This window comes from Papilio xuthus, unplaced genomic scaffold (genome assembly GCF_000836235.2).
Source record: "Papilio xuthus unplaced genomic scaffold, Pxut_1.1 DF826945.1, whole genome shotgun sequence".
Taxonomy (NCBI): Eukaryota; Metazoa; Arthropoda; class Insecta; order Lepidoptera; family Papilionidae; genus Papilio; species Papilio xuthus.
In genome coordinates this window covers 4011707-4029946 of record NW_013531704.1, presented here as the reverse complement: position 1 = coordinate 4029946, position 18240 = coordinate 4011707, and the positions used below count along the sequence as shown (strand labels likewise).

The 18240-nt window shown below is 32.6% G+C and overlaps 1 protein-coding gene across 1 annotated transcript; it reads right to left on the bottom strand.

Moving 5' to 3' along the window:
* Window positions 1–11775: 11775 nt before the first annotated feature.
* LOC106121140 (uncharacterized) lies at window positions 11776–12994 on the bottom strand. Its single transcript, XM_013316647.1, has one exon. It carries the CDS (start codon window positions 12885–12887, stop codon window positions 12303–12305), a length of 585 nt encoding a protein of 194 aa, XP_013172101.1. The 5' UTR covers window positions 12888–12994; the 3' UTR covers window positions 11776–12302.
* Between the last annotated feature and the right edge of the window lie 5246 nt (window positions 12995–18240).

The following is an 18240-nucleotide window of genomic DNA, read 5'->3' as shown; positions in this document are numbered from 1 at the left end:
GGTCTTGAAATGTTCGTGGAGGTCTAGGGAAGGTTTAAAAGATGAGAAAAAGTCGAATAATTGCCGGGAACTAATTAAGTTTTTTTTCATTCCACACGGACGAAGTCACGGGCGACAGCTATGGTTATATTAAATTTAATAATTTTCAATAATCAAAAATAATTCCGCATTACAATTTGAACTTTGAATTTATGGTAGTGAATAAAAATGAGTATACATGGCAAGAGGTAAACAGTCTGTACTAACTTATAGAATTTAGTCAAACTTAACGAAAGTTCGACTTATTATATTAGTTAGCGTAAAATACTCGTTACAGTTATCTGTGGTGTTACTTTGTTTATGTCGCATCTGTTTATTTTTATATCTTCTTATCTTTCATTATTTTTAAGGGCATTGACATCATAGTTCGGCTAAAAATATTGCTTTCGCAAGACAGGAAAGGGTACAGAAGTGAAACACTACGCTGGCTTCGGGCATAGGAAATTGCTTCAGTTCGGATATTCGTAGCACGTTTAAATTTGACGTCACGCTAATGTAAACAACCATTTTAATAGAAATCAAATAACAGAAATACATGACTACGATTGGTGAATATTAAACAAGTGCGTGGAAAGAACCTAAGTATATAGCTTACGATACTTACTATACTTGCCACATAACATTTCAAAAGCTTATGTAAAGTCTAGGCATTTTTGAGTTTAATACTATCCATACTGGAGATGGTGTGTAATTTTGTTAAATCTCTCTAAGCAGACCTATTGTGGGTTTTGAGACCACAAACTCCGTTTAAAACATATAGATAATTATCTCTCTTTGGTCAAATAAGAAAGACAAGGCTAAATTTGAGATTTTGGTCTCAGAAACCTAGACAAAAAAGACTACTGCAGCTCTATATTACCTCTAACATCTGTATATACGAGTATGTATAAAGAAAGTCATGCTAGTTACACTATTTATGACTCAAGAACGGCTTTACCGATATGGCTGAAAATTGGTGAGGAACGAGCTTAGAGCCAGGAGACGGACATAGAATATTCCTATTTATTCATTTTTTCGAATTTATGCTTTGAAGAGTTGCTTTTTATTTAACTTACTGATATTATATATGCGAATGTTTAGATGGATGTGATGTGGATGGATGGATGGTTGGGGCTACAGTAATTATTTTTTTTATATATCCAAGCGGACGGAGTCGCGGGCGATAGCTAGTTTTAAATAGATTAAATAAATTATCCAAATCGGTAAAGTAACTCCTACTATTACTACTATAGTTAACATCAGTTTGTGCATAATTGCTAATTTGGAATTATGAAACCGTCGTTTTTATTTGGATTTTTTTATTAAGAGCGCATGCACCTTGAGGTCTATTTATAGTCGGGGTCTTTGGCGCAAGTTGAAGCCGGTGCTCATTGATGCCGGCACATCGATCGTCCCCGGGCCTGCTGCAAGCTCTGACCCAGTTCGCACGCTCAATGTAAAATTGGTATACCGGCCTAACTGGAAACGGTATAAGTGCGAAATTTCAAATTTAATATGCACTGCACTTTTGTTTTTTGATCTATTATTTTTAAATTGAATTTTTCAATGTAAAAACTTACAGTTAGCAACAAAATATATCTTGTAGCAGAAATGTTTTATCCATTTTAATTTTTTTTACTTTAAATGCTTCATTTGCATGAGTGTAGCTTCATTGGGTTGTTTTAATATATTCATGTATTTGAAATAAGAATAACTTTTTTCATAAATTAAACGTCTCTTGGATATCGTTATTTGTTTTTATTATCAATTTATAACAAAACAAGCTCATAAATGTTAAGGTTCATGACTTTTACAGTACTTACGGCAAATTAGACTTGAATGAGGTCGCAGTCTATAAAATTGACTGATAGAATATAATTTTTGTTTCATTATATGAATATTATTAAAACAATATAAACATTCTAAATATTTCTACGAATACAATAAAACTTTGAAACTACTGAATTAATTTTACTTTAAAGAAAAGGATATCTCGTGAGATAGAAAGCGATGGATTTTTATAATAAGTCTGATGTTTTAATGGTTTACACGTATTTTTTATTAAATTTTTAAGTTATGGCTTATTGCATCGGATACAAGGACACTGCAATGCTGCTTCGGGTCTTTGACCGGCCGACCTAGTTTCTGGCACTGACGTCATCGCTACGCCCCCGTGACGTCATGCCGAGCCTCCTCGAGCCCATTCAAAAGTGGATCACAGCCTTGTTGGTACGTGCACCCAGCCCCACCTCTTGCTTCACCTTGCTTCACTCATACAGATACAATTGCCGAGGTCGCAGGTCCATGTGGTTGTGGAGTTAAAGGTCATTTCTCTTGTCGTTCCTTCTATTTATAATATGGCAGGTTTATTAAGGTCACGTGATTTTGCGATATAATAATTTTATTTCCAGGTAAACCAAAAATCGGTGATCGATCTGCTGTAGAGACTTCTTTTGAAGTTAGAACAGATGTTACTTGAATATTGTAATGGCCTAGTGATAGTTTCTTTTTCGAAAACTGATAAATAGAAACCTAATTGTTTATTACTAAATTATACTTGATTTGCCGTGAGTTTCTTAGACCAAAACCTTCCTTTAAACATATACTTGTTATCTCTCGTTTTATCAAAGATAATGACCGGGATGACGATATGTTTCGTGTCAGAAACCAACGGTTTGTGTCATTTGTCGTACAAACATTAGAGCATCAAATTCTTTAGCATTTAGTTAAGATATTATTAATCAAAGACATCTTATATCATCTACATACAACCACTGTCTACTAGTTTGAATATGTATGCAGCCATGCACACTGGTATTGCCAGTAAAAATATTACAACCGACTATACCCATGAATTTTAAATTATATAGGTGAATACTTCACACCTTGGAACCCTACAAAAAGGCATAACATCGGTTGTTTCAATCGTAATTAAACAATATGATTTAATTGTTATTAATACGGTTTCTGAATCGTATTAGATTGAATTTTACAGTTTAAAGTATGGCTTAGCGCAATTGAAAGTAAAGTAACAGATGGGGCTTGATAATTCGAAATTTCTATTTATAGAAGCATCCTTGACACAAATATTGCGGGTCGTGCCCTTTGGATGGAGTGCGCCGTGCGCCCGGTGCCGCGACCGATTCATTGAAGATTTATTCAATGAGCCTTTGTAATGGAAATGCCTTCGTAACCGCTTCTATTTAACAGGGACCAGATTATTAATTAACCTAATTATCAGTCAAAATTTTACAGGAATGTCGCTAGTGTTCATAATGAGATGTCACCATTTCTCTACCTTGTTCTATTATTTCTTTTTTACTACCTCTATTTTTAAATAATCATTAGCAAAAGGTCCGCACAGCGGTTTCTCTCCTAGAATAATTTTCAATTAAAAAGATTTTTTATTATTGTACAAGAGTATCATGTTATTAAATTCGGTATATTTCTGGATATGTCTTTCAATCATCATCTTGGCATCTCATCCTTGGCAATGCTATTGCTCACTTTTCAAATTGTGTCATTTTATGAAAATTATAATTAAGTGCAGCAGTGTAAACGTAGAGTTAAAGAATATTGAAAAAACGCGATGAAGCTCGTGAAATTGATTGATTACAATGTGTATTTAAGTCCACGCGTAAATATAAGCAACCAATGTATTAATTAATCAAGCATTGATTGCTATGATTGTTATGTTTTGCTTTTGTATCTAGGTCATGAGTGTAATTTCTGTTCTAGTACGCTAGAATAAAAAAGCACAACGGTAAGGTTACGACACGACCTAGCTCCAGTTCCACGGCAAGTAACACAGCATCATAAACTTTAATAACTGCACATTTATGGCTTCGCACGATTAATGCGCTCTACGGGTTTCTTCTCATGATTTATTGTCTCCAAAAAACAGGTGTAATTGCGATAAACAAATTTTTGATTATCTTTATGTATTGTTACATATTTGATTTGAAAAGTTAACTATCTGAACTGGTGTATCCAATGTCAAAGACAAAATTATAACAAAGGTCTAAATGCAAAGTAGTAACATCAAAATATTTGTCAAATAATGCAACAAGCAATAAAGTTTAATTTAAAATGAAAATTAAGTACCTTAGAAAAAATATTAGGTCATAAAGTCTTGCTAATATCCTGGCATATTATCAATTTAAATCGGATAAAGCTCTTTAATTATTTTAATGAATACAATATTTGTTGAAAAAATGGTTTACATAAGATGATTGTTGTTAGAACTTTCTAATAATCGTTGACATTTTCACTTCATCATGTAACTAAATAATTAGAAAATAAAAATAAGATTAATCTTTACAGTTAAAAACATTCTCATTTTTAAGCTTCTCCACAACTTGTCATCTGTATATAAATATAAAACATATTTTCTAAAAGGATTAAAATAGCCAATAGTTTGAGAAAGTTTAACCAGAAAATTGAACAGATATTTTTAAATGTATATTTTGTAATATTTTCTTAAAGTGAGTCCACGTTGTTCGGCACGCTGACGTCCCCTCCACGTTCGTTGTGCGTCGGATAAAAATAACTACAAGATACTCACTACTTTCCCGAACAGGGTTGTCGATTTTATTTATATTCTAAATATAAAAAAAAACATTTATTGCTCTAATATACATCTCTGTTAGCCGTCATATACGCATATATGAATTCAATCTCATCTTCTGCATAGCCTCTTTTATATCATATTTTATTCGGTCTAAAATAACAATAATTTTAACGATCTCTGGTGCTCCGATACATTGTTTTGATACAGAGGAAAATTGGCCATTAAATAAAAAGTTCATTGTCTTTTTTAGCATAAACAACTTCACAAACACATCTTTATGTAATTATCGGTAAGAATCAAGATGGAAAATTTATCGCAAATTTTCACAGAAAATATTTTTATTTCATTTCCTTTCTGTCAATTTAAATCGTTTACAAGAAAACAATGAAAGCTTATTAGTGTATTTTCCATTTTATTCGCTTTATAAAATAACAATGTCAATGGACCTATGTTTATCGAAGACTAATTTTGAATTATAATGAGAAAGGGTCGTTTGAAAGACGCCGAATTTAGTTACGAAGTATAGACGAAACAGGCATAAACATCACTATAAACTTCGTTCATTTAGTTCTAAATTACCGGATTATGTAACAGTATAATAAATGTTTTGTTACTTTATTAGTTGTTATTACGAATTTGTACGTTCATAAACAAAAAAAAATATTTTAAGCTCGCTGAATTTAGCTAAGCCTTTAAAATTAAAGTGATACCTTGAATTTTACAAAAATTAAAAATAACCTGCGTATTTTGTATCTTTAAAGAAAGCACTTAAGTGCTGCAAAGTACATTGCGTATATCATTTTCCATTTCCAGCAATACAAAAGCGCCATTAGCTTACAAGCATACGGCTTTAGGTGTGGAGCGTACAAAACAGACTATCGTGTATCGCCGATTAACCGCCGATTACGTAGTATTTTGTTTAGTTAACCTAACAATTAGGTTAACTAAACAAAATACTACATAAGTGTTGCGGAGACATAATTATATTTTTATGCATTAATGTGAGTTTCTATGTATATATTATGACCATTATTTTACACGTATACAGAACCAGCCAGACTGATTTTGGCAAGTGGGGTGTCGCTTGGATGGACCGATACTTTGAAAAAAAAAATTAGATAGCTGCTGTCTTTATTCAAAGCAAAGAGCTTGTTATATTGTAGTTTAAAGAAAAGCTCATTAGGTGTTGTCTAGTGAGACGCGAGGTTAAAAATCTGTGAAGGCGGAAAGCCTATTGTTTGTCGGGTGCGTCACGGCGAACCATTATTTTTATTCAATGGACGTCTTGAGAGGAAATGTGAAGGTACACGTGACCAATACAAGACTCAACTAAACGTGCTCGGATAGAGGTTTTCAAACTTTATAACTGTTTTGACAAATTCTTAAATATTTTTTTTTATTAATAAAACAATAACCCCGACGTTCTGGGAAAAATACGAGGTGAATGGTTCAATTTAAATTACGGAAGGTCATCTTTAAATTGACATACCCCTATATACATCAGAACATACATACATTTCGAAAAACATTATTTATTTTTATGGCTGGTAAAAAAAATAGTTGAGAACCACTGTGCGTCACGGGTTGACTGTCGCTAGTCTGCGATACCTCGTGGAAGAAACCGAGCAAAAATGATTGAATGGAGCTTTTAGTATTGGAAAAAACCACAATCAGGTAAGTAAATGGTTTTAGTATTTATACTTTTTTATATCAAGTCTATGTTCTATTTTATTGTTACTTGTTTAATATTGTTTGTTAATTTTCTTTATTTAAACAGTCTTTCGTGTTATTTTTTGATTGTTTATGCACCGATTCTTACTTTATATACGTTGAGAATGTCTTTAATTAGAAAAACATGGTGCCTAAAAATTGTATTTGTGCTTAAAATTAATATAAGAACACTTGTAGTTTTGTTAATGAACCAAATAAATAAATTTCATTACAGTAAATTTTATTTCTTTCAGGATATTGACTTGTAATACTGTTATTTTTTTGAACAAAAGTACAGTAATTATTGAATAGATTATAATTTTTATTGACAAGAGCTTCTAAATGAAAGTATAAATTATAATTAAAGATTTTACTAAGTTTCGTTTCATTTTGGTCAAAACAGAGATCGATAAACACATTTGGGTTTAATAATCGCTTGTTTATGTTATAAAACGTAATTTGTATACGCCGTAAATATTTTTCTCCTAAGATTACCTACATTTAACCCTTTAAGTTTTACATCATACAAAACAAATAAGGTCATTAGAACCATGTAATTAAGTAAACGTCTTAATTACGACGGCATCAATACAAGCTTAATCGCTACGCAGTATTCCCGGCTACGACGTAGCTCGCTACGGCGTAGCTAAAACCGTGTAGGCGACAACATCCTTAGTTTGTATTCTAACAGGCTGTCTGTGTGACGTCAATATTTCTTTGTACGACGGAAAATTATGATATTTTACTCTACGTAATGAGCCATACACAGTTTTTTGTGTATTAGATATGACGCATCATATGGTGCGATCACACTGTGGGTTGTAAATAAATTTATTTCACAAATTATAATCAAACGACGGAGGCAGATATCTTATTATTCTTAATGTAACAAGTTTAATTTAGTGTAAGACTAAATTCAAGAGGAACATATGTTTAGAAGAAAAAGATTTTTGCTTGCTACCCTCTTATAACAGAAGTAGTTATTTGAATATTAGAAATAATTATTACTCGTAAGCACTTTTTAGCTTTCTACTTATAAGTTAAGTCAGATGAAAAGCTGTATTTTTGTTTGCGAAGTATTCCGATACATTAGCGACATGTGACTTCGAATGATAAAATATAAATAAGTAGAACTCATTTGATTGATTTGATATTGTCTAGGTCGGGGACACGACGGGGTATCCAATTTGATGGAATATTTCTTAGCTACTCACGTAAACAGAATGATTACAATGAAGTAAACAGTTTTTGGAAATGTAAGGAGCAATCAAAATAATTTCTATACAAAATTGTAGACATCAGAAGATTTCTATAGAATGGTACGAATCGAAGACAGGTCAAAATTCCCCATGTCCTTCGTTTGATAAATAGAATCATATATTAACGAAAGGGCAATGAATGTCCAATTCTACTATTGGTATTTCTGCTGGATATTTCCTAAATTAACCATTTTTAGCTTTCATACCGAGAAAGTAATATTTTAAAATGTTGATAGCACATTCAAAATGTTAGAATTAATTACATTGTATCTTGTTACTGTGTACTTAGATGACAAATAGAGATTGGTCATGTAAGAACTTTTCTATGAAAAAATTACATTTTCTTTTTAAAATTTTACCACACTATTTTTGAAGCATCTCGAAATTAGTGCGTGTATTTTTAAATTACTTATAAGTAAAAATCTATTATTAGGTGTAATAAGAATAAAAGTAAAAGATACATGAAAGTTTTGCCGTTACGTAAAGTGTAATGTCACATTTTTCAACATTCGCCGAGACGGTGTACGTCAGAGGAAGCCCTACGTTTCGCGCTCGAGGTCCGCGCTGCGTGATCCACAGTCACGAGTCGATGTTTGTTCAAATAAATTACCTTTCAATTAATTTGTATACCAAACTTTTAGCGACTCAGTATTTTGTCACGTTATTTGCAATACACGTACAATTTTTTTCACAGGTGTAAAAATATAACAAGGACTACAACAAAAACAATATGTTTGGTAGAAGAAAAATATCATAGCAATAAAATTTTCTAATAAAATATACCTATGTTTTATGTTAGCATCGTCATAAAGTAAGCTTGTTATGCAACTTGTGAATCGAAAAAACTACGTACTAGATTCACGTCATTGCACTAAACTTTTCGGCCCAAATATATTGAAAAATCTTTCTTTATTATTAAATGGCAACGAACTATTGGTGTAGTCTATTGTGTGAGCTATAAATAGATTTATAAGTGGCATTTAACAGCTCGCAGAGCATGTTGCTTCCACGGCAAGCATCGCATTTATGATACATGTTTAATGGGTTTTCGAATAAATGTCACTGCTTTTAATCGAAATATGTAACATGCCTATGACTAAAATTATTCCTATTGCGAAGGTTACTTAAGGATGTTCAAAATTTACAATTAATCCTTTTTTATAATAATAATAATAAGCATTTATTCAGATCCATTTCATTACATTACATTATATTATTTAAAGTTTATGTCAAGTTAGTATTTAAGTTTATATCTGTTTGTCCCATGTGGACAATTAATCCTTTATTTATTAATAAATATTCTAGAACAAAAAACTAATAAAAAATAACTGAGGTTTAAGGGTTTTTTTTGTGTATTTTATACTTGTTTGTTTTGTATGAATGTTGTACACCTGTTATTGGATAAATTATCAGTTTTATTGTGTTGTATATTGTATTACTTTGGTCAATGTTGCATAATTTATCTGTTGTGTGTAGTTGTCTAATAAATAAATAAATACATTTGGCGCGTTTCTTGATCCACAGTTGAATTTGTAAATCTAACAGATTTATCCATATTTAGTCAAGTTTACTGTGTAAATACTTAATTAAAATGTATAATGACTATATCGAACAATCGATCTATTCATTCATAATTCATACACTGCGGTACAGTGGGGTCCAAGGCTCTTCAGTGACGTCACTGAGGTAGGTTAAAAAATTAACCCCCCCACCCCGCGGATCCAATGCATTCCCCTCTTGTGACCTACTAACCCAAAATGGGGTAGTCGTGACGTAGGAAATGGTACACTGCGCCGCCAATGTTGTGCAGTCGACACACTGATATCATAGTGAATTAACATAGGAATCTTTTGCAGGGTTGTTTGGTAAGTTTTCAATGGAAGCGGTACGCTCATGGACACAGCTGTGTTTGACTTCGGCGTTCGTATGTGTGTGTAAGTTGGGACCATGAGATATTCCGCTGTGACAACCTTCACCGGCTCAGTGTAAGCTGTTGGAGGTCTTTCGCTATTGGATACTCTCTAAATCCGATATCCATTCATTATTTTTAGATTTTAATTTAAAAACGCTGTGGTGAATATCCTAAATGATTTTAGAGAAAAGATAATCTTTTAATATGGTGATTTGTATCAAATTTGATTGAAAAACTAAGATAAAAATCTTTTTTTCTTTGGAAATAATTCAAATCGCCTGGCGTTAATTTAGCTGTCTACATAATATATACATTGAACATAGGGCTGCCAATTAAAGTAACAGACACAATGGAAACATTCATAAGGTCGATGTACTCGTTTCAGAGTAATAGCTATTTTCCTTTAATTAGGTATTTATTAATTTAGCTAGAATGATATCAACAACAATGTTTAAATACAGGTGCATCAAAAGGCAGTCGGCGTAACACCGGAAGTTTCAGGCTCCGGATCGATAGATGCACGTAGGTCATTTACCCCGAACTGGGTATATTTTTTATTTTAAAAAACTGCCATCGAACCCCCTGAGAAAATAAAGCAGTAGAAACTCTACTAGATATTTAACTTTTGTATTCCTTACAGTTCCCTACGCTAATTAAGAAATAATGAAATCAGTCAAGTATGCGAATTAATTTTTCGGTACGGTTTATGTAATAAATTCCTGGGCATTATTCAAAATAACCAATTACATTCTTGACGGTAACATAGATACATATTTTTTTTAGTTATTCAGTACTGCGGTGACATGTTTGAGTTTTTCACGTGATGTTGTAGGCGTTAAACACGTGTGTGAAGTTAATTAGTGGAACTGCGCGGATTGAAGACACCCGCATCTGTTATCTGTCAGTGGGTGTAGCGACCTATCATATTTTTTACTGTCTTCGCGATACTTGCAGTGTTCTCTGTTAAAGAAGCACAGAGTTAAAAATCTTACTTTAAGTCAATAAGTAAGATTTTTAACTACCATTAATTTGCCGCGGAATGCTTTATTTGTTAAAAAAAACTAAGTTAATCAAGTTAGCTGACCTTTATTTTTTCTATGAAAGTATTATTTTACAAATAGACTAAAGGAAGTTTAAGTATTAGGATTGTAATAATGAAGTATAGGTGAAATATATATCCAAATGTAATAATAATGTTGCACATATTCCCATAGAACTTGTGGTTTAAACAATGAATACACGATGTTAATGTTGATCTGTAATAAGTTAATGTCTGTATTACAAAATTTAGTATTAAGTTTTGTCAACTTTTTGGGTTATTTTCATCACAATAATCAAGCAATATTTAAGTAGTCTGCATTCAATTCAATGTTTTTAAGATGGAGTAAAGTAAATTTAAATCTGTGTTATCTCCATTTCATTCCGTAGTAAACTGTTGAATGCACAAACATTTATTTTAATAAATAGTATAATATTTAACTCAATTTCAGATTTCCGAAACATGTTTGTATGTATTATAATATTTCCAATACATGAAAATCGAAAAACACATTAATTCATGGTATGGGTATCGAACCTGGACGTGTAGATTACGGTCCGATCTGGTTAAGGGCATAACAATTAGGCCACTGACGCTCTAGACTAATTAGCTTTTTTTATAAGAATAAACGAGCAGTGGGAACACCGAGGTGTTCGTCGACACCCATGGGCATCTTCAAGACCAGAGGAACCGCTAGACCCTAAGTCGTAGAGTTTTCGAAATACCGCGGAGGACAGACCATTCCACTACGCGGCTGTGCGAGGAAGAAAATTCGGTAAAAACTACACGGTTGTGGATTGCCAACGAGATGGTATGGATGGAAGCAATGAAAGTTCGTGAAAAACAGTTAGAAGCTTAGGAATTTGTTACTAAGTAATTTTTTAATTGTTTTGTTATTAATAGGAGATGAATTAAAAGTTTAAAATAATTCTTGTAGTGTTTATTAGTTACCAAATTTTTATACAATAAAAATGACTTATGCTAAACGATTTAATATTTATACTATCTAAATAATAATAGCAACCTCTTTATACTACTGAACAATAATTCAACCACTCATCCACTTTCATACACCTGTACGTGTAAGATTTCATATGTTAAGATTTGATTCGAAAATTTTGATTAAATAGTGTTGGAATTGGTAAGTGATAAAAAGGATGAGTTCATTAAAAACAGTTAACTTTTATTTTAGTATACAATTATGATCAAGTAGTATATCCAATAATTTATACATAATTTTTAAGTTATGGAAAGGCACTATGTTCTGGTTACAAGAAATGTATAATCCTTCACACCCTCATTTGTATTCTTAAATTTCACATGTCATCATATTCAGAGATAAACAATATTTACATGAGAAGTCGGGAAAATACAATCTACATCATCAAAATTATTAGACAATGATGGTTACCTAAATGAGGTGCATGGAAAATTACAATACAGGATACATAAAACATTTTAAAGTTTCTAATTGTTTAAAAGGGATTTTGTATCATTTCTTTCTTGTTATCTTCGTATCTGTATTCCCAGTCTTATTTATTTCTCTTAATAAAATATTCACAGCTCCGTTGTTGAGTGATTACAGCCGCGCGGAGGAAACTCCCGAATAAAAATACTCGCTTCGAAGCCTCCCCAAACTTGGTCCTCGCCGAAGACAACGTCGCATCGGTCCTGAATACCTGTTTCTATTGATATGACAAGAATTTATCATTCCAACTTTTTAACAATACTTTATTCTTAACCAGTCTTGACCTCTGCCCGTATTCGTTCGTTTAAAAATGTTTTAGGCGCATTTTACCGATTCAAGCCCAAGGTGGCGCAGCAGACGGTGTGTCTGGGTACCCTCTGCGTGGGCAGGCCGGAGAGGCCGCGGACGTATGTGTACGTGATCGGCGGGCGTAGAATACGTTTCGGTTGCTGCTGCTTCTTGGGTTGGCGTTGTCTCTCGGTGGGCGAGCTGGATTGCGAGCGCGATGTTAAATTCAGATTTTGAAAGACGCGACGTAGGGAGACGGTGGAGCGATGCCGCCGGCGGTGCTCGGAGCCGTCGCTCCCGGAGTCGCTCGCCGAGCACGAGGAGCGGTCGTCGGTGCGGTTTTCGCAGGACATGCTGTCGTTGCTGCTCGAGCTGCCCAAGGAATCGGCGTCATTCGCGCGTCGCGATAGACGACGGCTGAGAGCTTTCAACAGCCGAGCCCCCCGAGGTGCGTTGACTTGTTCCGGCATATCTTCTGCTGGCGGGCACACCACGATCTTCGGCGCCACTGATTCTCGCCGCGGTTGAGACTTGGTTGTCCTTTGCTGCACTACTTTGTTCACCGGCAGATCACCGACGAACGTTCCGCTGTCAGCAAAATCGACACTTAGCTTGTTTTTCATAAGTTCGTTAGTTGCAGCACTTTCTATATCCGAAGAACTGTATAACTCTATCGAGCAAAACTTTAGAACATTAACGCAAAGAATTTTGTTGTTCTAAACTTTTCCGTTTATCGCAAAACAATTTTAGTTTAGAGAGTGAAGAGCGTTCTACGATGTCGAGTCGTAAACTGTTGGTGGGAGGGTCGGTGGGCTCCTTATATAGATAAAATGGCGCATGCGCGATGAGGATTTCGAGCTTGCTACTGTATACACACGTACTAGCACGTTCGCAGTAGACAACCCGACCGTAGCCGCATCTCGCTGGAGAGTCTAAAGTTCTGTAGCATTTATAATATAATCAGCTAGCGCCGTGTTCACTGAAGGCGTTATAGCGCTGTTGCATCATACATTATGCCCTTACACTGACGCACTTAAACTGAAGTTGGATACTAAAATTTAATCCGACACTCTGATTATAACAATGCTAGTCTATTTATAAGCGCTCACCTCAAGTAGGGAGTTGATAATGAATTCATTAGTGACGTGGCTTGTGGTGTATTTAGGAGTCATTTATATAAATACGATGGTTACATTTCATGTTCTATTGTATGCAATATGTCACAGAAGTGCACGTTTTGGGTTGTGCTTTTGGTTTGTTATTTACATATCTAAAACGGTCATATAAAGGCCGCTTATATGATTTTATATTTGAGTATTAATAGCATTTCCATCATGTGTGATTATCTGAAACACCGAGAACCAAAGGCATATTACACTATGTAGTACTGACGTTTCCTGTATTTCAACATAATTCAGACTACATAAAAACTTTATTATTGCATATCTGACTTCTCGTCTCTTAGATTTGTGAAAGAAAACTTAAAGTTAATATTTCTTTTAATAATGATAATGTCTACTAGTTACGTAAATTATTTTGATAGAATTATTTTTAATCATTTGAAATAACTTAAATCTTATTTTATGTGAAGGTGAACAAGACGAATAGTACTTTGAAACCTAATATTTTATATTGTTCTTTGCCCGTTGCCTTAAATTACCATACGGAAAGTTTATATTTATAATGTTTAGAGGAGTGACGATATTAAATATTTTATGACACGTTGGAAGCGAGAAGGATTGCTTGTGGCATGTTTGAGTGGGTGTTGGCTTTTATGTTTATAAATTCAGATTAAAAAAAGATTTGCAGTTGCAATATCAGTCTTAAGTATATGAAAGGAAAGTTTCAAATTCCTGTGTTAAATACTGTGGTAATTACTTATGTGATTTTTTTAATTTGTTTCTAATATTTATCACTGATAATGTTACTGTTATTTTAATAAAAGTTTATAGTTTGATTTTTGAATTTGTTATTCGGAGTTCGTGTGTCGTAAATAGAACAAAGTCTTATGTAAAGCGCTTTTAGTTGATAGTGCATTTTCTATGTCAAGCATCTTTTCCGATAAAGTCGAGGGCTCTTACTACAAAGAAATTTCAAGAATATTTAATAAACTGAATATTTAGTAATAAAATTATTTGTAGTTCCCTGTGATGTGTTTATATGTTTTACTATCGAGATAAATTGTGTTAAAAGTTATAAAAAAATGTTACTGACTTTTTTACTTGAAGTTAAAATGAACTAAATCCCGACCTAAAAACTAAATTAGTGACCCAAAGATCACTAAAAGGCTTTTTCGGGTTATAAATAAGATAAGACATCAAAATCCACTTTAATTTAATCTTATTTTTTGGGCCACGTAAATTGAGCCAATTGTCAACTTAGTTGGTAAGCCAGTATCAATTTACTATTACGTTACGCACGTACATATGTATTTTAATCCTTATTTTATAATAAAATATCCTTTTTCTATGAAGATAATATTTCTATATTATTATATATGGAAATAATAAATATGTATTTTTATAGATTTTTACAACCATTAAACTAAAATTAACAAATTAGCCTTAGGAGAGAACAGGATATATTTACAATAACTTTTAGCGCCTGCTTTTTGCCAATAGCAATACCCTTACTCTAAAACATTGCTGAATTTTGATAGTTTAACAACAAATTTTATAATGATCTGGCATGGACAGGGATAGATTCTGACTAAAGTTAATAAACATAGGGATAAGTTAACAACAGGGAGTGTACAAATATATTTATTTAGGTGTGCTTAAGATCGTCTACGTTGTTTAGGGTATCTGTTGAAATATAAAGGTTATTTATCGATTGTTCACTTTGTTTACTAAATTTAACCAATTTTAAACATAAATCTTTATTTCATCAAAAAGAATGGATATTTAACCAACTTTTTAAATAATTATTATGTATTTCCTTTATCCTATTATAAATCCTCAAAATTTGTAGTTATCGTATTATGCACATGTAAAAACAAACAATGTTACTTTCGGAATTCTATTATAAGATAGAAATATCTATGAAAACCATTATCACCGCAGCTTATGCTTCCAAATCTATTTATACACAGGATGTCTGTTGCTTGAGGTATTATGCAATATGAATAATATTATAACGGCGTCAATAACGGCGCGTCATGTGTTATATGGTTCTAAATACAAGTGTTGGTGACGCAGTTTATCATTTTCTATTTGTTATACTACTACTGGCGATGGGATTAGATTCAGCGTAACCCTAACGATGCAAATAGATTATTTCTGCGCCGCGTCATATTAATTAGTGGATATTTCATCTGCATTGTAGTAGAAAATAAGTAAGTACCTAACAAATCATAAGCATAATGCATTTGAAGCTCGTTAAATATGTCTATAGGCAGATATTTTAGCGCAATCAATCGGTTACTTGCACTTTTTTGGATTGGATTGGTTGGTTGACGGATTACACATAATTTTTAAAGGAACGTGTTTATTAAAACATACAACTTCGCAGTTACTTATATCATCCTCGTCTTAAAACCCGTGTGAAAGAGTAACAAAACATTTGTTTATTTTAATTTCAGCGTGACTCTAACACGTTGCAAAGAGAACACGTTTAGAAAGGTCTAAAATACGTAATTAAACAACATCTCGTGCCATTTCACCTTCGTTGATTTTGTCGCCAAATTACATTTCGATATCGCGTGAAGGTGTGAGTCACGCGGCCTCTCAAAGCGCGAAGTGTCGCGAGAAACCGAGGCACGTGACGTGCAATCAAGTCACAAATCAATCACGTTATTCTTAACCAATCTACGTAATAAAATACGTAAACATGATTCGCGAGCGCCAAATGAATTGAAACATTTTAATTAAAATGCATTCGTCATTAGTCTCGATTTTAATTTACTTTAATTATTGCAATGCGGTTCATGAAGCCGAGAGTTTTTTATACTTTTTCTAGGAAGTAGAGTAAGCGTGTCACCGGATGTTATGCGACAACGATATCTTTAACTGTTGCACAATGGAAAAGTGGTTAAAAATTAAAGAATTAAGGCTCTTAACCATAATAAACGTATTAGTATTGTGATGATAACTCTTAAATGTAACAGTTTTTGGTACTGTATCGCCGTAAGTTTGTACAATTCTTCTAAATTTATCATTGACGTCTTAGCTGCTTATTTGTACGGTATACAAAAGTAGTCTATATTTTGAATTATTCTAGTTAGGTTAACAAAGATAGAAGAATTCGTCGCTAACTCTACAAATAGTTGAATGTAAACATCAAAATAATGGTTAGAGTAGACTTTTGCAGGAACGAAACCATGTTATAGTGAACGCATTGTATAATTGTCGAATATGTGTTAATTCGAGAGGAAAAACAAAGTATGTATTTTCAAATCAAAACAACTTATTTCCCACGCGCAGTAAGTTTTCATTGAACCTACGGAAGACGTAAATATTCACAACGGTTATGTAAATGAGAGTTAAATATTTTTAATTATATTTAAACACTTCGTTATGCTTATGGTCAGATTAGAATATTTATATGGTTTTAATGTTCTTTAGTAGCTGTACTAAGACCGTACATGTTTTTGGTAACCAATGTTAATAAATCTATTATGATTTTAATGTTGCTTCAAAACACAATAGGCTATATATACTGAATATACATAGGTTATATATTTAACTTTTTTATTTATTATTTGCTGTGTTGTATATATGTAAATGTTGAGAATGACTTTGTGACGTCATACATTAAAACCAATTTAGCTATAATTTTTTTAATTTTAAATTTTGGAAGATTTTTTAAATTAATTGAATTACATTTTTTTCTTTGTAATTGGATTTATTGCATTGTATATAATATAAACCTAAAATAATGTCATTTAACAATTATTACAAAATATTTTTTGTCAAACTTATTCAAGTATATCAAGATACGATGTATTTACAAAAAATAAGTTGACCAGCATTGTAAATTAATATTGCAAAAAAATCAAGGTCAAACAGACAGATGGAACGTGTTTGCTTTTTATAAGCTCTAATATGACACATACAACAATACTTATGTACAAATAAACATGATAGCTAAGTTACAAAGAGTGAAAAACGGAAAACATTTGTATGTGTGTCGGTTTACATACGGACTTTTTTATCTTTTAACTTCGATACGGGTTTTTAACCATACAATGATTGATGAATATGTACCAGTTTCTGGATCAATAAAACACAATTCACTAATTTATAAAATTGAAACAATTGCATACTGACAAAAATTAATATTATTAGTATAATATTAATTTTTATTTCATCTGATATGTTTCAGAGTTTCGTATAAGTAAGGCATTAAACAATTTTTTTTTCAGTAATAGGAAAATCACAGGGCTAAATCGTACGATACTTGAGACCTAATAACATTTTGACCTTTGCTACGATACTTTTGTCCGCGGGTATAAAATACGATTTCTCGTCATTCGTGTTAGCTCAATGTGCGAAGGTTTGTTGTTGAAAACGAACCTGAACTCACTTTATATAAATAAATATTTATTGACGTAACTCAAATTGTTAACGTTTATTTTCGATTTACTTTAAGGTGTGACTTCGGTAGGCCTAGATAATGTTTACGGCATGTTTACGCCTTTGTATCGTCATCATAAAATTTATTACGAGATTTGGTGTATTTAACTTAAGCGGGACGTTGCACAAATTTTGTTCGATCACTATACGATAACGCTTGTCACAATTATTTGTGCTAGGCCTACAGTTAAGAATACAGGCAATTGTGTTGTCAAAAGCATGTTTTCCTTATGACGTACATCAGTTTTTCGTATGCTTTTAATACCATTCTTGTTGTATATTTCATCAATCTAGACGGTATATTACCATTTAAGACTTTGATCAACGTTGAACAACAACACAAATTAAATCTACTTGAACATATCGATCGATTCGAACAATGTTAACTTATTAAGTTAAACTA

Bases quoted from the DNA above. Each gene is read 5' to 3' on its own strand.
- LOC106121140 (XM_013316647.1), bottom strand. From the start codon at position 12,887: ATGAAAAACAAGCTAAGTGTCGATTTTGCTGACAGCGGAACGTTCGTC.